We start from the raw sequence: 26,738 nt of genomic DNA on the forward strand, positions 1-26,738 counted from the left end.
AGGATGCACCTTAAAGCCTGGAGATCATAGGTTCAAATCCATGCTATGTCATTGCAGACCATGACTGGGGGTTAATAGGGAGCGGCACACAATTAGCCAAGTGCCACCCAGGTAGGGAGGGCTTAGGTTGGCAGGGCAATCCATGATTCACCATGCACCAGCAACTCCTGTGGCTGATAGGGCACCTGCGGGTCTGCTGTGGATCCATTCAGATTTGTGTTGTCCTCCGGTGGCATTGTTGTGGATCCGCAGTGCGAAAAAGTGACAGATTGGCAGGAACATGTTTCGGAGTACACATGTTGATGGAATACACAATGATGGAATAACAAAATGCCTATGGGGCATGCAGTTGCAGTCCATCCAGTATATGCATATCACAGTAAATGAACTGCAGTAAAAACAGCTATAAGGTTGGCTCATTCTTTCATCATTGTGTCACTCACAGTCTCCTCCAATTGAAAGTTTATACCTCAGCTGACGTATAGCAAAGGAGGCTATTTGCTACCCTATGGTAAACGTACCCAAAGACATGCTTTGTGCAGCTTGTTATTAAGGTGTCCTGTTGTTGAAATGGAAGATGGTCATATTGACGATTTGTTATCACTGCCCTGTCAGACATTTTCAGTGGCATCATTGTGTTCTCTGTAGCATGTTCTGTGCCAGTAAGAAAAGTCCAGCACTCCGGTAGATAAACCACAGCATGTGTGGATACACTCAAGCTACTTTTTGCCATTCACGTATGCAAGACCGTGATTCTGTCTGTTAAATTTGTTCAAAGTAATTGTTCAAAGTAATAATGATCATACCACTGCACAATATAATGTACTGTACTGTACAGTAAACCCTCTTTAATTACAATGCTAATAACATAATTTTTGTTCCTGGGTAGTAAGTGTTATTTCCTAATTGCTTATGCCTCAAAAGTATAGAAAATGGCTATTATTCCCCACAAACTTTGCTTTTGTGACCAGGAAAGTGATATTTCAAAATATCACTATTTCCAATGGGAAAACGGGCAAATTTGTGTCTTTTCGTTCACAAAATAAAATACAGTATAATCGTAAATCTCGAAAAACTACTTACTTCTAAATCTTTTGTAGTCATTTTTGTATTACTTTAGTATAAATACATGTTAATTTGGATTCATATGTTGTTTTTTTCTGACTTTATGTGAACGAAACGACACACATTTGCCCGTTTTCCCATTGGAAATAGTGATATTTTGAAATATCACTTTCCTGGTCACAAAAGCAAAGTTTGTGGGGAATAATAGCCATTTTCTATACTTTTGAGGCATGCAATTAGGAAATAACACTTACTACCCAGGAACAAAAATTGTGTTACATAGTGTAATTGCTCATAACCGTCATTTCAGTTATGGGAGTGTTACTGCTAATGAGACCGGGTCATGTATCATAGCAGAAGTTCATTAAGTTTCATTAAGACAAATGAGTGCTTTGAAAATGTGTATGAATGGTTTTTGGTAAAGGAAAGATGCCCAATAACAGAGCTAGTGCAGATGACCGAGGGCACTTACAGACGCCATGCACAGCCATGAAGAATAAAAGCATGGAAATGACTGCATAAGCAATCTAATTAAATGTTACAGCAGTTACAGTTTTAAAAATGGTTCTAATAAGAGGCAAGCAGGGCTTGTTGTGACAGGGATTTCTTACTTCACTATTGCCATCCATAATACTGACAGATGCTTCCACATTGTCAGTACCTCCACAGCATATAAATTTACCAGGCTGATGAAAAATGAATGCCAAATCTGACAGTGCTATTGTAATAAAAGCTATGTATTTTAGATTGTTGATACGGTAAATGATAGTAAAAAAAAATCCCTAATGTTTTATACAGACTGTACACTCATACCCCATTGCAAAGGCTGTATTCTAAGAGTATATTACTTCAGATTTCATTTCATTTGATTTATTATGGTGTTTGCAACCATGCAGAGTGGTTTTGCATATCACAATGTTTCTCTAAATATGCATTTACTTGGCTTTGAACTTGCCTGGAGAATCTTAAGTGCTTGGACTAAACAGCCTTCTTCATTCTATTAAAATCATGTGATAATGTGACCTTTTAACCCAACCCCATCCATCTATAGAAATGTAGAACAGGTGGGGCTGACACAGCAGTCACATGATCTGAATGGACAGAAGGCGACAGGTTAATCTCAGCGCTGAGGATTCTCTAGACAAACACGGTACAAGAGTAGGGGTCATATAAAAAATTGCATTTAACATTTCAAGCTCTTTGCTCTTTAATGTTTGATTGCTAATGGCCTCTGGCTATGCAAATCTACTGCATGATTACAGAGTCAGGGGGACACCTAAAGAATTCCTAACTGTCATGAGGTGTCTCAGTGTAAGTGCTGCCTCTTGCTGCGTGTAATGCTATCTTGACAATGGAACCTCAATATGAGACAGGTGGCCCCCACATTTGGCAGTTCCTGTAGGTGTCAAACACAGGACCCTGATGTATTCATTTACCTAGAGTGAAACCCTTAAGATGCAGCATATCTCCCAGGGTGCCCTAGAGACAGTAGAACAATACTGAGTGTATGTATTAGTTTCCAAAACCTTGCCTTAGCATTCAAAAGATTAAGCACAGCCGTTACAATAAATTAAAAGAATCAGACACATAAAATGCATATATCTTTTTCTGAAAGACTGCTGCTGGAGGTGAGAGCTTTAATGTACTTTACCAAAGCTTACTGTATTACCACAATCCAAACTACCACAGATTGTGTTTAGTCTGATAGATATATTCAAAGCCTCCTCAAGATTTTGTAACAGTATAGAGCATCTCATTTAGGCAATATAAATTGTACAAGAAATCATATTTTTTAGTGTCACACACTTGGGATGCCCATCTCTGTCAGGGGATATAGTGGAACCAATAGTAAGTACGTACATCTGTTTTGCATAAAGCTAGAGACCTGCTTGTGCAATTGTAATGAAACTTAGTAAGATCCTTATGATAAATGATCTTAGGGGATATGAAGGCTGTCTGTCCATCAGTCCATCTTTCTGTCTGCCATTTTAGAATTATAAAAAATATCTAGGGAACCATACGTCCGTGATGAAACCTGCCAAGCACCTTCTTTTGAACAACGTATTGATTATTCTGGGAGTATATGGAGGCTGTCTGTCTGTCTGTATGTCAGACATAGAGCCTGTCTATATGTCACACTTACATTTTTATCACATGTAGACCTACTTGATGAAAATTTTTAATGAATTAAGTACATTGTATCTAAAAGCATAGTGTAAGCAGGGGAAAAGCATATTAAACTGCATAAGTATCGTGCAAATAATGTAATGATAATATGTCAATGTTTTTTTTCTCAATAGCACCTTAACTATGTCCCGATGGTACACTCCCTAAAGGCAAACTGAGTAACTTTTCATGTCTATTCGGACTGCTTTAAACCATACCACAACATAGAGCAGTCAGGTATGAAAGACTTCCAGAAAGAGTCCAGCAGCTACAATTACCACTGCACCCTCAAAGAAATCACAAAACTGCAAATGAATTTCTTCATAGCACTATTATTTAAATAATTTGGAAATGTTAACAGTGTTTTGTTTTTTTTTACTTTGCTCTCTTCTGCTGTAATCTCCATGGCTGCTATAGGTTAGCCTATAATTCCATTTCATACACAACTGAAATCACACGCCGTAGTGTATCATGATACAATCTATGGCGACGAAGCACTCTGGTGTTATTTATGTACTAGCTATACAACATAATGTCATTGAAAGTGCGGATGTTCCAGCAATAGCAATGTTTTAACCCTTTAAAGGCATCAGAGTTCAGTCTTAAAAAATATTAATACATGATGTGTTTATGGTACACTGCTAATATATCTTGTAATGCTTTCACCAAAAAACACCAACATTGGCTGTAGTATTTTTTCCCACATACTGTAGCTTTGTTTGTTACCATAATATGAATACAAGGCACAGCGTGGTCTTAAATATGTTTTAAGCATATACAACAAACCTGCATTGATAACCTACATGAACACTGTACATTATGTCTAAAATAGTCAATCACTCACAGTGTGCAACGTTGAAACCAAGCAGTGTTAAGTTGTTCTGTGTTAAAAAATTTGTCAAATAAATGTGGCAGTGGCATGCTATATTTACAACATACAAAGAGTGACTATAACACATTTGTTTCACACTGGAGGACTGCAGTCTTTGTAATTTCATTTGACCAAGTGTGGAGCCTTGTAGCAAGGGCTGATATTGAAAAAAAATGATAATCCAGATCTAAAGTAAACAGCTATTTATATGCATCCCGCTGCAAAGGAATTAAACAGCTCTTCTCCCATGTAACCCTGAATACAAACACAACCTTCAGTCCTTTGTAATTGACTTCTACAGTAGGGATAACACTACCTTTTTGCGGTCATCAGTCAATCATGATAACTGGCACACATTTTACACTGTCCTCAATGAGTGTTACAAACATCCTTAATTCATTTACTGTACAAGCGGTACTGTTGTCCACTACTGATGTTGCACTAGGAAGGTTGTACAATATAAGTGACAGAAATGTGGTTTATTTTGCACTTTATCCTGTTCATCGTTTCTGTCAGTAATGTATATTTTTCAGCAGTTAAATGATGAGCTAGTCTAGGATCTGACTCATTATCACTTAGTGGGCAGACTTTTCTAGCACATATTAGGGATCTTTTGCATGTAAGAATTTTCCATTTGACTTGGGTTTTTAAGAGCGTAGTAATTCTGTGCTACAGAAAAAAAAAACTGTAATGTACACTGAAAATGAAGGATTGTAGAAAATATTGGAATCATTTCGAGCACTCACAAGACAAAATAACCAAAACCTTTCTTCTTGATACCCTGTCTTTCTAAAACATGTTCTTGTATCATAGCTTTGCCTTTTAGATGGATGGCGATCTTGGCAGGCTGGATTTGAACTGTACACAATGTTGACTGGATCAGATATAATTCTATTCCAAGTGTTTCTTTTAAACCTACATGACCGTACACAGCAAAAAACCAATCCCTTTCAAATCATTCAAGGAGGTTGTTGCTTAGGACAAACTGTATTAGTTTTTTTTTTTTTTTTTTTTTTTTATCTTTTTTAAAAATAGTTTGCTTAAAGAAGTGTACTGCCAAAATAAATTAGGAGGTTTAATATTTCTTACAATTATCCACACGTGTACCACTTAAAAAGATAAAGCCTTTTATCATTAGCATTCAGCAGTGTACTTAAGATGAACGTAACCCACATCTTCTTTTATAACACTGTTTCACAGGAATGAGGAATCACATTGCTTTATAATTTGATTAGAAATTACTTTCTAAGATGAAAAAATGGGAATTCCAGCAGGCCAGGTTTTGTACAAAGAATAAGTACTTCCTTTTAAACTCATTTTTGTTTGGGAACATAGATCATGATATTTATTTATTTGTTTATTTATTTATGTATTGTTACAAGTCCTTGAGAAAATAAATGGCATTGTCATGGTAACCATGTTAAAAGAGCCTTGAAGATAGAGAAGTAAATAAAGGGTAAATAGCTTCTAATTCCAAATGTATTCTGTTAGTTGTATTATTCCACTTTATACTTGTCTTTAACTAACTATTAGATTAGATAGGCTGTGGCCTTCCAAACGACTATGCAGTCTTTAAGTTTTTCATTTCTAAGTGTCATATATTATGATAAGATTAGTAAAAAGCTAATATCAGGCTGATAAAAGACGTTTGTTTTGGGGGTTGCATGCTTTTTTAGTTGCACAACTGTATTTAAAAATCAAAACAAACATAAAACTCTTATCACACTCTTTAGGTTTGTGCTCAAAACATCATGTCATCACAATTCTTCTGTTTTTTATATAGCAATTTTTTTTTTCCTTTTTCTTTTGATAAGCTATTGTAAATCAGCAATCAGAATTTTATAAATTATTAGGTTTTTTTTTTTTTTTTTAAGTACATCTGTACTAATATACATTAATATTAAGGTTGAGAGAAAGTGCATTATATCGCCATTTGGCTAAAGTTTATATAACATTGTGAAAAACAAAAGCTGTAATGGACATAGCTGCTATTATAATTAGTGAAGAGCCTACACTGTCAGATAAGCTTCTATTGTATGCATTTGGACAGAGCTGGCAAGGGGCAAAAGTTATTGAGTTCCAGGTGCAGCACTGTCGTGCATGCGTCTAATATCCTCACTAGATTTTACAAGAAAATAATTTATGTTGAGTGGTTCAGAATGTTAAATACCTGCATTGGACACAAATGTCAGGTTTTTATTTCTTCGTTTTGTTCTCTTGTATATCGTATACCTGTTGTCAAGCTGTTGCCGAAAACTCATGTCAGTGCTTACCTTGCGATTTATAAAGATGGCAAAAAGCTGTCGGTTCAACTGAGCATCTAACCCTACCCCTACTCTAAACTGCATCTATATATATACTATATATATATATATATATATATATATATATATATATATATATATATATATATATATATATATATATATATAAGTACCTATTCACCTGATTTGCTTAATTCTTTGCGCACCTATGCATTACCACGAACTCTTTTTACAACATTTTATGTGTTGCATTTATATATTTGTTTATGTATTCATTCATTTGTTTGCCTGTTGTGTAAAACAAAAGGCTATTTTTTTTTTTTTTTTTTTTTTACATTTTTTTTTAGAGTTGTAGAAAAATATTTCTACAAGTATACTTTATTATTTCCATCAAGTTGATTTCCCAGGGTTCGTTTTCACAGTAGGAACACACGCTTCCTTACTAGTAGCCATGTCAACGTTACTGCTTACCTTTAAAAATAACTTGTTTGTTTACTTTTCATTTACAATTTACAACTTGCAAGGTATTATTATTATTATTATTATTATTATTATTATTATTTTGGTATTAGATGGACTGTTCTAACAACGTCAGTAACTGCTTGGAATGTTATGTTTCAAATACAAACGGCGACGAGAGAAGAAATGAACATCGAGGGGAAACAAAGTTTCGTTGTGAAATGTTAATTTTCCAGGTAAGACATAGCACCTACCATAACGTTTTATTTATTTATTATTTTTATTTATGTATTTGTTTATTTCGTTTTTTGTTTTGTGTTGTTTTTTTTTTTTGTTTTGTTTTGTTTTTTTTTGGGGGGGGGGGGGGGGGGCTGTGGGTGGGGGGGGGGGGGGGATTTAGGCTAATACATGACACAGTGATGTGTCCTGAAGTCTGCAAAATGAGCTGGAATTTATCAAACGCAGTTGTCTTTGTTATTATTTTAAGACCTGGCCATTTTGGTGAATTTGACCTCTATTTCAGAGTCCCTGAAGTAAAAATAGTGCCAGTACATTTCTTCTATATTGCGAGGCAATTTGACAGTGCAAAATAGATTTCTTCAGTAAAAAAAAAAAAAAAAAAAAAAAAAAAAAAAAATAGTAAAATAGTTGAACTCTCAAACTAGGCACTTTGGAGCCATCTGAGATCATTAACATCACCAACAATCTAGAATTTTGTTTAAAAGACTACTTGTTTGTTTTTTATCAACTTCTTGAAGTACTGTTTTTTTGGGGGGGGGGGGTTGTATTCAGCCGATGAAGGACTTATAGGGTGCGTTAAGTGAGCCTCTCAGAAAGCACACTGAGCTAATTTAAATGACTTAACGCTCTGCTCCACGAAAGCGCTAGCATTTAAAATTGAGAATAATAATTCTTTGCTTGTGTGTGTGTGTGTATATATATATATATATATATATATATATATATATATATATTATATATATATATATATATATATATTATATATATATATATATATATATATATATATAATATATATATATATATATATATATATATATATATATATATATATATATATATATGATTTTTATAGTAAACAAACAGTAGTACAAAATGTTATATTACTGAGATAGTTTTGGTTTTCCTTCATTTTTGTTCTGTTGTAACTTAAAATTGTTTGCCAAAAAACATTAAAAATACGAACTATAAGTAATGTAAACAAGTTAACCCTTTCTAAAACTAATTTAGGTCATATAGTCATTTAAATTGTCTAGCCAGTCCTTAGATATAAATCTTGTCCATTTTACATTTGCTTGTTCTTTTGGTGTTTTTTTTTTTTAAAGAATTTCAAAAACCCCAGTAGAAGCATGGTTTATATACAGCCTGACACTTTAGACAAGACACTTCTGCTATTTTGTTATCTTAAACCATGTTAAAGTGTAAACCAATAAAATGCTTTAATCTTGAAGTGATGAGGGTTCTAGAGTTGAAAAACTTTTGTATTCAACGCTACAGAGCAATTGTTTTTTTTCTTTTTTTAGTCTGTCTGCATTCGTTCAAATCAAACAGCAGATTAACTATGTTCCATGCTTTGTATTTCTTATCTAAACAGAATATTTATTTCACTCATAAGGTTTGGCCAGCCTGATGATCATTTATTTATTCTTCTCTAATTATTCAACACAATCGAATGAGTGGACAAATCATACTATTACAAATTAGGGCGAGTTGATTCAGAGATACATACTTTAATTTTTATACATTGTCTTCTCATTCATATAATAACTAAAGTTCTTTCATGAGTTATTAGACATGCAATAACTACTAAGGAATGAGTCAGTTGTCCCGGTACCTACTTTCATGGTCCATGTGCTTTCCCATGATTGTTGCTGAACAGTTGCACACAACTTGACTTATATAGCTCACATGATCACATGTATTTGAATACTTTACAAAGTAGGGTATTTTCTAACATTAATTTAAATTCTCATTTTTTATAGGAACTGTAAGTGTATCTATGGCTTCTTCATCTGAAAGAGAATCTGACTGTAGTGATAAGAAGTCAAGTAAACCTTCAGTGGACACAAGACCTAAAACAAGCGAAGGTCGTGCAGTGAAAAATGAAGCAGCAATAGCTCATGTGGAATGTCCTGCAGCAGGCAATGAAGTGCTGCTTCAAGAAGAAATTAACAACTTAAACAAGAGAACAAAACGGAGCAGGTGTGTGAAACCCAAGAAAAGAAAGTTGGGCGAAAGAAAGCAGGAGTGTGAAGACAGATCACTAGTGAAAAAAGAAGCAAGGAATGTATCATCAGATCAACCCGTCCTGCCTGCCCTGCCTCGCATTCCTCTTAGAGGTCTGGTGGATGTAGAAATGAAGTTAGTCTATGAAGATGAGCAGAACATTGCACTGCAGTTCATGAAGTCTCGAACCTCATCAGATTCACAATTAGTGGATCAAACTGCTGAAATAGATTCTCCGCGTAGATCTAATCTCAGTCTTCTGCCTCAGATTAACAAATGGCTTCAAGTAGCCTTACAGGATGCCAGCTCATACTACAAGCAGAAGAAATATGTAATAGCAGCAAATCGGTTCACAAGAGCACTTGAGGTACTTGTTGTTTATATCAAATTAATCCAAAATTGTTTTTCTAAAGAAATGGTATTTCTTCTCTTTTATTTAAATAATGGATTTGTTAATTTCTGTTTTGTCATTACGTCCTTTTCTTTTAAATTATAAGCACTCCTGTGGCATTTAATGGTAGCCAAGTTTTAAATGCTTTACTGTTGTCAGAATTACGCAGGTCAGACTTTGTAGTTATACAGCAGTATCTGTAGAGGCAAGTCTAATTTATTTAATATTCAGATTTAATACAAATTATTTTCCACCTTCACAGAAAAATGTTGTGTAAAAAAGTGCCCGCACTATTGGATAGGTTCTCATCATACTAATTCTTAAACCATGAACAGGCCTACGAGAGTCTTGTAATAATGATGAATAACACATACACCGTATTTTCTAGAGTAAAAGTTTTTTTTTTCTTCCTAAATATATGTGTTAGATATCCTGATGGCGTTTGAGCATCAGATTTGCAAAAATAACAATTCTGTAAGCACTTCTGCTTAGAACTGCCAAACGCATCATTTTGACGCCTATTACAATACAGTACATGTTTTTTTGTATAGCGTACAATAGTATTATTTTAGTATACAAGCCCCACCCCCACTTGCTTCCTAGCCCATACAGAAGTATGTATTTCAAGGGGGTGGTCTGGCTGTAATTCAATAAAACTGCATCTATGTTTTACGTGACAGCTTCTGGATGTGAACAAAACGTGGGATTCATTTTTTTATATATAGACAATGTTACAGAATGATTTTTGGCAGATCTTCAGATGTTTGCGTTTTGATTTAAGAGAAATTAGAAGCATTTGCTCTTTTAATGAGGGCAGCAAGGATTTGCCCACAACAGTGGAGGTACTTCTGTTTCCCACAGAAGCACTGTGCTGCAGGGTCATGCAATAAAAAAGGTTTCTTCTTCTTCTTCTTCTTCTTCTTCTTCTTCTTCTTCTTCTTCTTCTGATGATGATGATGCCCTTCCATAGTATTCATGCTGCCTCCGGTTACTGCAGTCAGTAAATATAGGCTTTTACTATAAATTATAGATCAGTTCATATGTTTGCTTGTGTATTAGTCGACCCGCCCCCCCAATTTCAGGACTGTATTTTGGGTTTAAATTTCTCGACTTATAGTTAAGCAAATAACTTATGTTCCCCCTGACTCCAGGCTTCCGAGGGCATTACAGCAATAGGTCAGTTCTTGTCAGGATCACTTTAATCATGTAGAGCTAGCATGTGACAATCACACAAGTCTGACATGGTTATTGAATGCCTAAAAAAGATCAACACATATGGTAAAATGTGCATTAGATAAACCATGCTCATTCCTTCAGACATTAACTGCAAACTTTAATACCATTCCAGAGTGTCACCATGAAATGAACCTTCTTCCAAATTATCACGTATCAAGCATTAATATCACCCATCCCCTGCCCGCTAACTGTAACACCTAGGATTGTGTTCATGGTTCAGTCAGTTTGTTTTATTCAGTAATTTATAGTGTATTTTATATGCTATTTGCATGTTGCATATCACGCTTATGCGTACATTTTCTGTTACTAACACAAATAGATGTTCATTCGTGTTTTATAATTGTGAAGAAGGTAATGGTGGTCATGATTCAAGATCGACTGACGCAGCTCTAGACTGGCTGAGTCTAAAGTACTGCTCTGCCATGGCACAAATTTTACTCCATCCTGAATGTATTAACTGGCCCAAAATTAATGAGTAAGCTGCTACATTTAAATGCTTAAATGCTCTGCGGCGGTGCTCAAAATAGGCTACCGTTGGCACAGATTAACAGACTAATATTAAAAATAGCGCACCCTCCCCCCCCCTCCCACCCCCCCCCCCCCCCCCCCCCCCCAAAATGGGCTACCTCAATTGAACAAAAGGTAGGTCATTTGGAAAGGCAGAAATGAATGTTCAAAATGGGCTAACCTTTCTTTTAAATAAAATGTACAGGTTTTAACCCACTAAAGCCCGGGTATCTCATATGGAGAGGCAGAAATGACCTATTGACTAAGTGTCTTGACTTTATAGTGTTATTATATGACGGATAAAGCCAACTATACATAATGAAATACATAATGAAATAGCCGGTATCGAGCTATAACTTCATCATCAGGGAGATCAAAAAGTATAATGCGGACCCTAAATACTCTCCCATCTTCTTAGTACTCGTCCTTTGTTCCTGGGTTGTTCAGAAAGGTTAGGAGCCTGCACTCTCCATTGTAAGAAATATGTTATGACTGCTGCCATAATGCTCTTTCCTATTGGCTGCTTTCTGACTTTCTTTGCGCCCAAATAAGGCCAATTTGAAATCTGACTTATTTGAGGACCCTTTTAGAGCCGGTGCAGGTCTTCTGCCCTTCGTAAACCTTCTTTTATACCGCAGACTTAATTTACAAATGAGCGCCACCTACAATTTTCCCATGCATATATTTAAGGCTTGACACACTTTAAAGTACATGGCTAATGAGCACCGGAGCGCATTTTGGCAGTGCTAACACGGACTTAACTTGCCAAAAGTGCCATGATACATACAGGGCAATTTTAAGGAAGGGTAAACTGCACTATGGCCTTAATGCCGTCACAAACACTTGATTCATGACCCCCAATATGTATTAATTGAAATCTTGTTAATTCTTTACACAGGTATATTACATATACTAGTGTCAGGATTCAAAACGGATATTTATTAAAAAAAAATTTTTAATCCTCCTTAGATATGCTAATGTTCTTGTACCCTTTGTAAAATGGCCTTTACCATTCTCATTGCAGTTTTTTGCTTTGTTGTTAATCTACAATTATGTATTTATAAGTGGTGTCTTGCTCTGTTCCTTTTTTAATTGGAATTTGGTGGAGATCTAAAATGTGGAGTTTATTAAAAAATACTTAAAAGGTCAACAGTGGTGATTATAATATTGATTATGTTGATGTTGGCAGGCTGTTGATTCATTTATCATTGTCTATCGTTGATTCATTTATCGTTGTCTATCGTTGTAAAAATAGAGAAGAAAAACTTCAAGGATCAATAGAGATGGTTGCATAATTTAAATGAGAAAGAATACTAGCGCTAGCTGAACAGTTATTATTTAAAGTTTGTTTGTTTCGTAGACCGTTGACAATAAATCACTGGGCTGCAACCAATAATCTAAAAAACAGTTCCCCCCCAGTTCTGTTTACATAAGTTAACACACAATTGAATAGCATTCTGCATTTGGGGCTCCTGTTAACCTCACTGCTGAATTGTGATATTCTGCTCCTCTGATACAGCTCTGCTCTAAAGGCCTGGTTGTGGAAACCCCCTTTGAGGCAGACTATGAAGACATCTCCAAGGTTGCCAGCTTCATTGAATCTAAACTTGTCATCTGCTTCTTGCGAATGAAAAGACCTGACTTAGCTCTTAATCATTCCCACAGGTAAGGATGGTTAGGTATATAAAAAAGCTTGGTTAAGTTTCTATACCTAAACGGAACTCCTTGTCAATAATACAGTGGGTACAAAAGCTAGATAGTTGAGCACAGCAGTTGAAGATACTGTACAATATCGAATCAATTATGCAACACCCACTGTAGTATTACTGTAATGGCATGCTAAGCTACAAATAAATACATTATTAAAACCATATATAGATAGAGAGGGAGGGAGAGGGGACTCATACAGTGGTGGGGGAGGGGTAATCTCCTAGCAGTGATTGAATACCTCTTCTAAACATTATTCAAGTTAACAGTATACAAAAAACAAGTCATTTTGTTTGTACAGCAGTTTTCTTCTGTGAAGCTCCTTGCTGACATTGGGTTGTCATCCAAATTGATTGTCATCCAGTCAAACAGCTGAACAGAACTTCTGTGCACAGTTGAACCTAGGTAGATGTAGAATAGGTAGGGGGGATAGCGTAAATTAGTGTTTGCAAGATTCGTTGCCAGGCTGGTAATGCAATTATTGTTGGATATTAATTTCCATCTTCACACAAAAAAATGTAGCAGTGAAAAAAAAAGTGCCAGCACTAATGGATAGCTTCTCTTCAAGTTAATGAGGTCCTTATAATTAACACAGTGAATGTGTAAGAATTGGTATAGAGATTTTGCTTTATATGTGTTGAAATGATGGCAGATATTCCTTGGGGGTGTTCTATTTACTGACTGTCCTTCATACTGGCCTTTAATTATCGGTGGACATCAATACTTTAATACTTAATGTCAAAAGATAAATTGCTGCAGGAGAATTCTTAATTAAACAGGGAAGGAAACAAACATGCCAAAACCTTAGAGAGCTTAAAAGGCTGTTACACAGGGGTTGGTCAAAACAATAGAAACACCTGCCATATGTACCTCGCTCATGTGTAAATGGGCCATGCCTCACAATACTTGTTAATTTGTTGTGTAAATGGCAGCTCTGACATGAGTTTTGTTGTATATTTGGTGGCTTCTGTAGTTGGATACAACAAAATATACGAAAATGAAATGGTGATCTGTTTTGTACTTATAAGTAAATACATTATTTTGGGTGTCTCTTATTGCAGTTTGATGATCACAAAGAGAACCTGAGCTAGCTCTTATAAAAAGAGACTACATACTATGAATTAACTTATATTTTAAATCACAAAACAGATATTGTACTCAGGAACGACTATTGAACATAAAAAGTGTATTTTTTTATTGTGTCGTCAGTTCCATGCGCAACATGACAACTGTTTACAGGATAAGGTGTATGTTATAATTTCATATATAAATTCAGATGCATACTGTATTAAGATTGTAGAACTGTTCTAGCAAATTCTATTGGTCTTTTTTTCAAACCCCCTCAGCTCTGTAAAGAATTATAAAACGAATAAATACATTTTACTTATAATTGTCCCCATTTTCTATTTATTTTTTTTGAAAGAATATCGATGTGGTGCATTTTTCATTAGACCTGAGGGGAGAAAGATAAGGGACAACCAATGTATTATTTTTTAACAGATGCTGTCAGATACCAGCTTGAAATATTAGTGAAACACCTTTATTTTGCTTTTTTTTAAAAGAAAAATGACTGAGTAATTGACATTAACATTTTATTAGTTTATATTGAGGAATACTGAGTGACGATGATTTATAATTACTTTAGTTTTCATTACATACAGGTTGGACATACTAATTAACAAAACTTCAGGGATAAGTGCCTCCTTTCTCATCCCTGATTGCTCATATTAATAAATACTGTACATAACATAAAATGAAACTGCTATTTTTATTTGACTTTTTCCAAAGTTTTTTTTATGAGAGAAAGTGGCACAAATGATAATTTGAAGAATGTAAATGATAAACCACGCAAGGACCCCACACAACTATCTATGATTACCATCGTTCTGTCTATTTTTTTTTTTTTAAATACTATGCTCCAAAGTATATGTTTAGTTAAATGTTTGCCATTAGTAATAGCTGGTGGATTAATGAGTATAATTATTTAGACCTCCTGAAGACTCTACTCCCATTGAGTTAATTGTTTCCATTAAAATGAAATAGGAGGTCCATCAATATTCAGTTTTATGACCTTAGTCGGGAAACAATTTATTACGTGTTCATTTTTCTGCATAAAACCCCCAAACTTTCTTTAAATATCAATGCTTGTTAATCTCAAGATAAAATGACCTTTCATAACAATTGTAAATAAGAATCAGATGTGTTTCCTTTTGAGGCAGCGTCAAAAGACAGATATTTACCAGCCAAAAGCCTTCCTCTATCACCTATAGCACAGTGGACAAATCATGATGTTGAATTATTAACATTTAAGATCTGTGTACTCGGTTCCTTTTTAAAATCTACAACTGCAAGCATACATAAAAAATATCTAAAATAGGTGTATTATTGAAGTCAGTTGAGGTTAAAACAGGATTTGACTCCTTCATCCACTCAATATGATTCTGCATATGTAGCATTAGCTGTCCCCTAATGGGAAAATGTTGCCAATGCAGGGCTAGGTACAGGGCCACCGTAGACAAAGGCAGGATTCAATATGATCAGTGTACAAGGTAGTGAAATTGGGCATTACTCAGTGTGATAACCGCCTCTAATTCCTTCACGGAAGTTGAGATAGGCTTCTCCTTCACTTTTCCTTCCTGTCTTGTGCAATATAATTTGTAATTTGAGGAGTTTAGGGTATGGAGACACCTTTCAAGTCATAACCTCAATCAGTCTGGCATGGTTCCTGTCTTCCCATTTTATTTACCACAGAATATATGTCATGATTGCCAAAATGAAATAGTTGAGCCAAGAACAGCAAAATGTGTACAGGATTCTATCATTCTCCTGGACCACTCCAAGACATATTGATCTTAAAGAGTAAGTAGTGAGGTTCTGAAAAACATAGAGCTATACATCTCCATGTGTTGATACCATTGTTTAAATAACGTACCTGTAATTTTTATTTTCGTTAACATCTGACAACTTTTTACACTTTAAGCTCTAAACTTTGTTTCAAACCCTCTTTTCCAAATGGTCGCTCTAGTGCACTGATGGTGGTGTAAGAAGTATTGCCCACATTGTCAAACAGATCACAGCAATAATGATCCATGAAGTGTTACGGAACAGAAAAGCCAGAGCGCTTGTTATGTTTGTTTTTTTTTTTTTGTTGTTGTTTTTTTATTGCTCTTCTTGCAGTGATTTAGAGGACAGATCTCAAACACCAGTGCACTAGAGCGGGCATTTTGAAAAGAGCTTTGAAGCAGACTTTAAAGTTGTAAGTGTAAAAGGTTGTCAGGATGTTAACAATGAGCAGATAAATTACAGTACGTTATTTAAACAGTTGTAGCACCATGTGGGGGCGTGGAATGCTATGTTTTTCAGAGGCCTGCTACTTACTCTTTAAACTGATCCTTGTATTTTGTGTATGAAAGGGTGACATATTTTTTTTTACTGAAATATTTGGTTCAACCATTTTAATTAGTCCAAACTCCAAAACTTTGTTTCACCAGGATAGATCCATTCTTTTTCATTCAGATGTTACAAATTAAACACGTATTACTTACAACATAATGTATTACAATTGCAAGAGACAAGTAAACATTCAAACATATTGATTCAGGTGTGAATTAAATAAATGAACTTAAATACGCAGTTATTCTGTAGCATTTCTATCGCCCCGTGTATCATTAAGCATCTTATATGTAGGCTCATTATAATGTCAGCATTATGCATTCCAAATGTTCTTTGTTACAGGAGCATACACCTAAATCCAGTCGATTACCAGCATCACCTTCGTCAGGCAACAGTGTTCAGATTATTGGCACGTTACTCTGAGGCTGGAAGGTAGGAAATGACTCTTTTTTTAAATTTCTTTTTTTATTAATGTACTGGTAAGTCTTATAGGAGATAATGATTCACTTGACAGCTAAAAGTCCATTGAAGATGAAGAACGAGGTAACCCTGTACAAACTAACTGCACTGTGCTGAAAGTATGGCCTGTTATATATTGACTAATTCCAAAAAATACCTGCTCCAGGTTGCCTTTATTGCCATTGCAATACTGAATAAAAAAAAAAAAAAGTTGAGAAGAAATGTTTTTTCCATATTCTTTTATATAGTGTAAAAAAATAGGCTGACATGTAGAACATTTTACCAGATTCAATGCAAATGTAAAGAAGAATAAGAGAAGGGCACTGGAAGTAAGTCTCTGGTCTATAGAATAATTAGCTTCATAATTATGTTGCCATATTACTTCCCTTTTATGAGATAAGAAATAGTTTTTTCCAATTAAAGCTCTCTGCTCCATCTGTGTTAATATGCAATGCATTCCTGTTTTAATTGCTGTATATGATTATGTATTTATCATGTAAAAGCGCCTTTAAAAGTGATAGACTCTGCTTTCCATATGATGTATAAATTAAATTAACAATGTAGTTCAATACTGGTCCTCAGGGATATTTAACAGTCATTATTTTTACCAAGCAGTGCTGGTATTGCACACTAAGATGTACATACTGTAGTAAACAGTACAGAATGATTTGATATAAGTAGAACTGTTTACAGTTAATGTTTGGTTAAAGCAAATGCCTGGTCCAGTAATGGCCACTGAAGACCCTGACATCTAAACACCATTGCTATTAATTTCATGAATCTGCTCTAACACAGACCTCTTTTTTGCCTTTTTTAATTGTATTAAGTGATGTTAATAAAGGGGGGTGGGGGGGGGGGGGGGGGTGGTCAATAAATCACCTCAAGGAAAAAATAATACACAAGCAGGATTAATATAATGTTAGTGGGCTGTGGTGGTATTAAATATGCTGATGTTTAGATCGTATAATAGACCTAGCAAAAATCCCATAATAACAGATTTAGCCATTCTATAATAGCACTAATGTATTTTATTTATTTATTTAAAAAAACTATGCTTTGATGGTCATTTGCAAAAATATAATAGTTTTCCTAATAATTTCTGAAAATGGAAAGTCTGTATCTGCATGGTAAAAGATCGAATATCAGCTACCACACTTGCATAAGGTTGTTCCCTGAGAGGATACATTGTAGACATTGTTAATGCACATAACTCAAATAACTCAAATTTGAACCCAATACTGTTTTACAGTTTTGCCCTTCTGACCCATCTTGTGTCTTAGCTTTATTGCATGTTTCTCTCATAATTTGGTTGAGGAAACCACTGCATGGTTGCCAGGGTTACAAATCTTCCCAGCGTTTCCCTGTCATTACATTGAAAACAACGATTAATGGATGGTGGCTTCCAAATTGGGCCATATGCTTTCTCAAACCTTTTCATTGTTCCAATTCTCGAATGCTGTTTGTTGGGCATCATCTGCATTTTATACCAAAAAGAATGCAGACCCCATGTACTAATCACAATGAAAAACAAAAAATGTCAAATATTTGGAAAAAAATAATATCAAGCAGTCAAGCTTTTCCAGATGTACGCCTTGGAAACACTGTTACATCCTTATGAAAAGTTGGTGAATTGGTCATATTGTTTTTGCACTTTTCCCATGGTTTTGTTTTACTTTTCCCATGATTTCCTACTGTTTTAACATGCTTTCTCTGTGATTTACTATACTGGACCATGGTTAACCATGGTGTACTATGGTAAACATTTCTTAGAAACATGGTATATCATGGTATTCTCATGGTCCAGTATAGAAAAGCACAGAGAAAGCATGTTAAAACAGTGGGAAACCATTGGAAAAGTAAAGTAAAACCATCGGAAAAGTGTGAACACACTATGATAAATTCACCATGGTAAACTTTCAAAGGGCAATACAAGCAAAAATGGCTCAACCTACAGTATGAAGAAAGCCTTTAGTAAAACTATAGATATTATATATATCTCGATATATATATATCTATATATATATATATAAGTATATATATTATATAAGAATATAGTATATTATATTATAATAACAGTGATATTTCAAAATATCACTATTTCCAATGGGAAAACAGGCAAATTTGTGTCTTTTCCTTCACATAAAGTCAGAAAAAAACAACATATGAATCCAAATTAACATGTATTTATACTAAAGTAATACAAAAATGACTACAAAAGATTTAGAAGTTAGTAGTTTTTCGAGATTTACGATTATGCTGTATTTACAGTATAATTGAAAATCTTTAAAAACTACTCACTTCTAAATCTTTTGTAGTCATTTTTGTATTACTTTAGTATAAATACATGTTAATTTGGATTCATATGTTGTTTTTTTCTGACTTTATGTGAACGAAAAGACACACATCTGCCCATTTTCCCACTGGAAATAGTGATATTTTTAAATATCACTGTCCTGGTCACAAAAGCAAAGTTTGTGGGGAATAATAGCCGTATCCTATACTTTTGAGGCATAAGCAATTAGGAAATAACACTTACTACCCAGGAAAAAAAATTATGTTACATAGTGTAATCCAAACAAAGTTACATTTAATCTGCGTTTTTAAGATTTCTAAAAAAAAAAAAAAGATACTTACATTAGCACAATATTTCTCAAAACAGTTCAAATTACCTGTACTGGCTAAATCTTTAGCTTCTTGGAAGCATTAGATATTCATTATGTGCTGGGGTCTGCCACTGTTACACTGTATTGACAAACACTTGTAATGACTGGAAGATGGATTCCTGGAAGATGGATGGCTTCCTCACAGAATCCGCCAAACTGCAATAAAAGCACCAGTGCATTAACACGTTAATTATATTCCATTATCATCATTGTCAACAGGTGTAGTGATGTTTTTACACCCCTTAACAGGTGCCGTTATTACAGGAGATTGAGTTACACAAGGTCGAAGGTGATTTGTGAAACTATTAGTGGAGTGGTACATTGCATTTTGAACTTTTAAGTTAATAACTCAGGCATTCTTTCATTACAGTTAATTTACAGATTCTGGAGCACTAGTAGGTAGTTGTTGGATTGTAACCTCACGATTACTCAAACCAAAATGATATCCAAGGGCAGTACATTGGCAATGCCATTTACAATCCATATCTCACATAGAAAATATTTTTTGGCTTTCGGGCTGTACTTAGGTTACTTTCATAATGGGCAAGAAATTACATGTCACTGGTCGATTGTAACGCTCTGAGAGACAGGCAAAGAGATACCGGTATACAATGGCTTCAGAGTGTGAAAGAGATCAATCTGATTTCTCTGACAAATTGAACAATCTTTATGACAGTGAGGACAGCGAGAGTGAGGGTTCAAATGGAGTAAATTGTGGGGAAGAAGTAGTGGTGGCTAGAGACCTAATTCCTTACTAATCTGAACTTCCAGCAATGGAAAACAGCAATCCTGGCATTAGGAATGTGAGGGATATGCCCCCGTGTCAGCGGGTTGGCAATGCTGATTGATATGATGATATATTGTGTACAGCTAGCCCCGGCTGTTGCAGTTAACATATGTGTATTTTGATCTGTTGTATCACCTTTAGTATCTGGCAATTAAATAGCAGTGATTTCTAAAATGAAAGCATTATTTATATACCAGAGTCAAATGAAATAAGGTTCTTGTTAACTGCACATAATGTGAAAAGCTCTTCATTACTTAAACATGCTTATTGTAGTGTGTGTGTGTTTATGAAACCCATGCTTATTGTAGTGTGTGTGTGTTTATGAAACCCATGCTTATTGTAGTGTGTGTGTGTTTATGAAACCCATGCTTATTGTAGTGTGTGTGTGTTTATGAAACCCATGCTTATTGTAGTGTGTGTGTGTTTATGAAACCCATGATTATTATTATTATTATTATTATTATTATTATTATTATTATATTAGTATTATTATTATTGCAATATTTGTTAACATTCTCCAATAGTTTCTGTATTGGTGACTGGTGGTAGCCTACTCTGCCTAATTCAGGGAAACTCTTGAATTCTTGCGCCTATCTGAGGTGAGGAAGCGGAGACTGAAATTTATTCTGAGAGTAATTTAATTGACTACGATAATTTTTTTGTTTACTATTTTCAATGTCTTTTTTTTTAAATCTGCAGTTTGTACTGTAGCTGCAACTGTGTGGTCTTGAAGAAGCTGCAAGTAATTGAAAATCTGAGGTTTGACTGTTTTTTTTTTTTTTTGTATATATCTATCAATCAATCTTTATTTTATATAGCACCTTTCTTAGTGGATCACCATTACAAAGAGCTTTACAAGATGCAGTAACAACAAGAAAATCCATAATACTTTAAATACAGAGAAATGCAGAATACATGATATACAGAAAAAAAATCACAGAAAAATTATATTCCATATATATAGATATATATATATATCATATATATATTATATATAGTATATGGTATATATATATTGGAAATATCTATATAATATACTCATGATAGACTATGAACTGGTGAACTGAAAAGTACCAAACAATTGGGGAGATTTAATCAGAGTAGTCCCAAGAAAATAAATGTATACTTACTCTAGCAACTCCACTTTCTTAACAACTTTGCTTCTTGGCTTCTTGTTGACAACTGCAGCTGAAGACAAACACTGTGGCGTGTTATATGAGGAGAGACTCCATCTGTCTCTCTTCGTCCCAGGTAGCTTACATGGGTCTTTTTCTCTCTTTTTTATCTGCTCCTCCGTGTGTACTGGCTGCATAGTCGGTACAGCCCCACTTTTCAAATCTCTTTTCTACGACTGAGACTCATCGCAAATTGTATTTCATTAACAAAGCTGTCGGACGTGAAACGATAGCCACAAATCATGGAATTGGACGTCTCATGAAAAGCTTTCCTTTTAATTTGGACAAACTTGACCCGAAGTTGCCTTTCATTTAGGAATAAGTAAGTGGAATAGCCACAAAACATTACAGCACACAGTTTAACCATCGCTAAAGTAGGCCTATTATTTTTACTGTGTTAGTAACAATATAATAGTATTATAAATAAATATTAGACCTAATACAATTATGAATAACAATAAGTATATTATAAGTAAGTCAGTTAAAAAATTTAAAATGTTCAATATATACCTCTAGAATTCTGTTAAACAAGCTGGATACAGTGCAATATTTTCTTCTAGTGATGTCACAGATCTCAAGATTCAGAATGAGGGCTTTTTGGCAGAAGCACTCAAAACAAGCTTTCACACATTTTTTAACGAAAAATTGTTTTAAAGTCAATATCGTGTTTTCAAATATATATATATATATATATATATATTATATATATATATATATATATATATATATATATGTCATACTTTTGTATTAATTGTTTTAACTTTAGAACACTATTATAGTGTAGTTTAATAAAATATAATCAGATTGTAATGTGAAATAGGTGACATGGATTTTAAATACTTTACACTGTTATGTTTGTTTTGTTAGCTTTTATTCTCAAGCAATTAAAATCTGTTGTGTACCTTAGTATAAAACCAATTGTATGACTGTTATACCAGGACCACTGTGCCATGCACAGTAATACAGTGTCATTATTGTGTATTGTAAACCTCAGAAGTTTCACCCACCAATCGGGAAGCTCCATTGCGTGGCATTACTACACAGCAGTTAACACGGTACTTTCAGTTAGAACATCTACTTTAAAAATAAATAAATAAATAAATACAATGGAAGGAAGGAAAGAAAATCATTGAAAAGAACCTGCAAGTTAGAGATCTAAAATGTGTATAATGACAATAAAGGCACCGTTTTCTAGTTTCTTATCACAATAGAACCCTGATTATTGAGCCTGTGTCTTCCTGACAGTCAACTGCCAGACGATAGGGCTGTCTAATCAGGATTGTGTTGCTTACTGGGTAGTATTGTGTACATTTGAGTCATTCAATACATACACAATATAAAGGAAAATATAATAAGACATGTATTTATCTTTTTTTACTAACAGAAACTATTACAGGATGACTCATAATATCTCTATGGTAACCCACATCTCTAGAGTGACTTCTGGCATGCGATTCTACCAGCTTTGTGTAAACAGCACACCATGTGGGTTTATAATACATTCATTTTCAAAAGCAGCTTCTGGTCCACCATAGAATAATACCTTCAGCTTTTTTTTTCAGGTGCATTCCATAATTATATGTCATATTCTAAAGTATGCTCTTTTCCTGTAATGAAACTGTTCACAAAAGGTCCCACTGCTGGTTGTTCTGCTATTATCTTGATATGAGGTCCCTTGTTTAGAAATAGCTCTGAAGCCTGGAGCAGGTTTTTCATTTGACATGTATCTCATTGTTCTACACCCCCATGTGGCCAGAACAAGAGCAGTAACAGGAACTTTAAATTGACTCAGCTCCCTCACTGCACATTGACTTTACCTTTATCATATTGACTGCCACTTCTGGCATAAAAATGATTTATTTTTGATGGTACAGGTAAAAATTAAAAAAATAGCAGTGCTGGATTTTTTTTTTTTTTTTTTTTAACAGATTTGAGAGCACTCATTTTCCATCTTGTCACTCAGTAATAGAATGATTTCATGAGAGGTATAGAATGTTGTACCTTAATCCAAGGATGTGAGAACAGGGGATTGGATGATCAGTGTACATTGTTGGCAGGTTATTTTTCTAGCCCTATGCCCGTTTACTGCCACAGCTGTGCCGAGACAGGATGGTAAATGACATTGAAATGATATCTGGTTCTATTCTGTTGAGTGCAGATAACCGTTTGAGTCTGTATTATAACATAAGTACATACATATCAAAGCTGTGAATGGCATTTTGTTAAAATATTGACTCATGCATCCATAACTTCCCTCACCCATAATTATATAAATAATAATAAAAAAAAAACATTAGAACAGAATTATGATTTTAATAGCTCAATGCTTGCTTCTTTGCTAATCAGCTACTGCATGACATAAATTGTTTTTTAAAAAGTGTTTGATACATTGTTGGGAGGATTGCTTGTTTGAACTGTATATGATTGTTTTCTGTTTGGTGTTATTTATTCATGTGTGTTGTCAAGGTTGTGGTACTTTCAGTTCACTGGAGTTCAGAATAGGCTATGAATAAATACATTTGCATTCACAAACACTGAAATTGAATGCAGTTTCAATTGTATAGCATTTCATTATTGTATGTTTTTTTGTGACAGTAATCCTTATGCTGTGAAGGTTTTAGGACAGACATACTGGTGTCATTGCTTGCTCTTGCTATTTCCTGATTTCAATGAAAATAAAAAGCACAGTTGTACCAAACAAAACAGTTGTGATTGATGAAAAACTAAGCAAGGAAAATAGGCTACTTTAGTAATGTAAACATTTTATAACCTCTAACATATGTATGGCTGAACAAAATAGTGATTCAGCCTCTGGGTTTGTATTAAGTCCAATACTGTGCTTTTATGGAAATGACATTCAAATTCATGACAAGCTCCTGTAAGAACAATATTTTGTTGCTAGCCAAAGCATATGTGCTCATTTGTCAGAGATTATGTTGCAAACAGGTTAGACTTTCAACCTTATTTATGTCTAACTTTTACTGAGATAGCGCTTGTGGTTTTAAATTGCCCACCTCCAAATACAAGACATGTAATCTCCTCCAGAAGTTACGAGACAGCTCAATCCATGGTCCCTTCCGATACTGTCAGAGATATCCACACCGATTGGAAGCATTGGTTTTCTGTTCTCTCCAGATTTGGTAACTGTGGTGACCACGGATGGCATGCAATGTCATCACAATCCAGCTTTCTTTCCTTGGAACGGCAGCTGATGAATTGGACCTTTTTTATATTTATAAAAAAAATAAAATAAATTCAGGCAAATGTTTCAATTTTAAAACAGAAATAAATCATTTAACATAAATTATATAGATGTCACAATAAATAGTATATTTCCATTTTGACAATTGTAATTAAAACTCGGATGTCCTGTAATATACATATGCATGGATAAAACTCCCTGGTGTCTTCAAAAAAGTTTGTTTTTATTTTTGTGTGAGATGAGTGCGACTAGCTCTTTTAAAATATTTATACATTATTTAATATAGATGGTAGACGTCAAAATAAGTGTGTTCCCTAGTATATTTCCATGTTGATAAAACAAGTTAATTGTCATTAAACTCGGATGTCCTGTAATATACATATGCGTGGAAAAAAGTGCAAAAAAAATAAGTTGGGAGAAAACAGAGAAGGACATTTTTACCTTACTTTGGCAATTCATTTCTCTTTCTGTATGACAGGTATTGGCTTTTTCCCCTGCATTTCACCTAAGAGTGTTGGGAATCTACAAATTAAAAGTGAAATGGTGATTTTGGCTGATTTACTTTTGCTGCATCAATACCCTGAAAACACGTAAACTATCCTTGCTGTCCGTGTCTGGAAGTTCTCGCGCTGATAACTTGTCACGAGGAACTGCCATTCCTCTCAATAGATTTCCAAGCCAATACTATAGCACATTTCAGGACAAATTAATCAGTATAAAAAAAAAAAGATTACAAATCCCATTACATCCCATTTTTCAGAATTTTGAGGAAAACAATTTAAAATTCTGCAACCTATTTTTGGGGCCTGTCACAGCTGAATACTATTTTGAGTACAGTGTTTAAAAAGACGTGCCTATTATTTTCTCATGGAAACCAGACGTCACTTTAAACACCTTTTAATATATATAGATATATATGATATATATATAATATAGATATATATATATATATATATATATATATAGATATATATCTCTCAAAACAAAAAAGCTACTTAGTATGCCGAAAAAAATCATTTTTCTTTGACAAAAATCTAGCCTGACATAATATAAACCAAATTTGTGTTTTTGCTGGGCAGAATTGCCGATTTCTCACTGTAATGTATTCATATTTCAAAGCAATGTTACAGGCTTGTGTTTTCATGCAGCTGTGCACTGCTAGGCTATTGCTATTGAATTGCAGTTTTGTATATGCAATCACCTTGATTTTTTTTTTTGTATTACTGGGTCTACTCTTGTGAATGCCCCTGGGGCCATAGCTGAATTTTTTTGTAAAAAGTGGGGAGGGGATTATGACAAGAATGACTGTTGGGTGAATGAATTTGGGTTCAGATTGGTGAGGGGGCAATGACTATAAAGAGCACATCTGGAATAATGCTTTGAAAATGTTGTAAAGAAACATGGTTCTCTTCTATTGAGTGTGTGCCTTCCATCGAGTTTTCCCTGGCAAAAGGATATTGCATCTTGATGGAGAGTTCCCTGATTCTGTCTTCATATTCTGTCCTTGTCATTAGGAGTGCCATGATTGCTGACTACATGTACTGGCTGTCCGGAGGCAGTGAACAACATATAAGCAAGCTCATCAAACTGTATTGGCAGGTGAGAATTGATGGCTGCACAAGTGAGGAGGGGCCTGTCTCACAATCAGAACCCAAATGAAGGATTATTGCTTAAAAGACTGCCGAGTGAGGTAGCTCTTAGCATATCAATCAACTGGAATACTGCATAGCAGTAAACTATTTATAATGAACTAGGTGGAATTCCACATTAGTGTGATTTCCATAGAGGCTGCAAAGCTTAACACCTTGATTACCAGTCTGCTTTATCTGTTCTATACCACAACAATGTATATATGCCCAGGTAAATACATTTAAATAAAAGATAAACTAGAAGAGACACCAATGTACACTATCAAATGATTGTGCTCATAAGTCCTGTCATAGTCAGTAGATAGGTTTCTAGGGTTTTGGAATGCTTTGTTAAAACAGGTGTTCTACACATTTACAAATCAATGCAACAAATTGTGCTCAAGGTATAAGGAGCCGAACAACAAAACACACAGTGAAAACAGTATGTGTGCTGCAAGCTTGCACACATAAAAATGTCTTGGTTGTAAAATGTATATAATTCAGTGGCATATTGAATT

At 34.5% G+C, this 26,738-nt stretch overlaps 1 protein-coding gene across 1 annotated transcript in view; it reads left to right on the forward strand.

Moving 5' to 3' along the window:
- The first annotated feature begins 8,845 nt into the window (after positions 1-8,845).
- The window catches only part of LOC121326588 (spermatogenesis-associated protein 16-like), a 34,989-nt gene continuing 17,096 nt past the window's right edge, over positions 8,846-26,738 (forward strand). The window contains exons 1-4 of the mRNA XM_041269921.1: positions 8,846-9,439; positions 12,726-12,871; positions 16,649-16,738; positions 26,107-26,191. Coding sequence (XP_041125855.1) covers positions 8,846-9,439; positions 12,726-12,871; positions 16,649-16,738; positions 26,107-26,191 — 915 coding nt within the window. The remainder of the gene's footprint in view (positions 9,440-12,725; positions 12,872-16,648; positions 16,739-26,106; positions 26,192-26,738) is intronic.

The sequence above is a fragment of the Polyodon spathula genome, chromosome 14 (assembly GCF_017654505.1).
Source record: "Polyodon spathula isolate WHYD16114869_AA chromosome 14, ASM1765450v1, whole genome shotgun sequence".
In the NCBI taxonomy this organism is placed as follows: Eukaryota; Metazoa; Chordata; class Actinopteri; order Acipenseriformes; family Polyodontidae; genus Polyodon; species Polyodon spathula.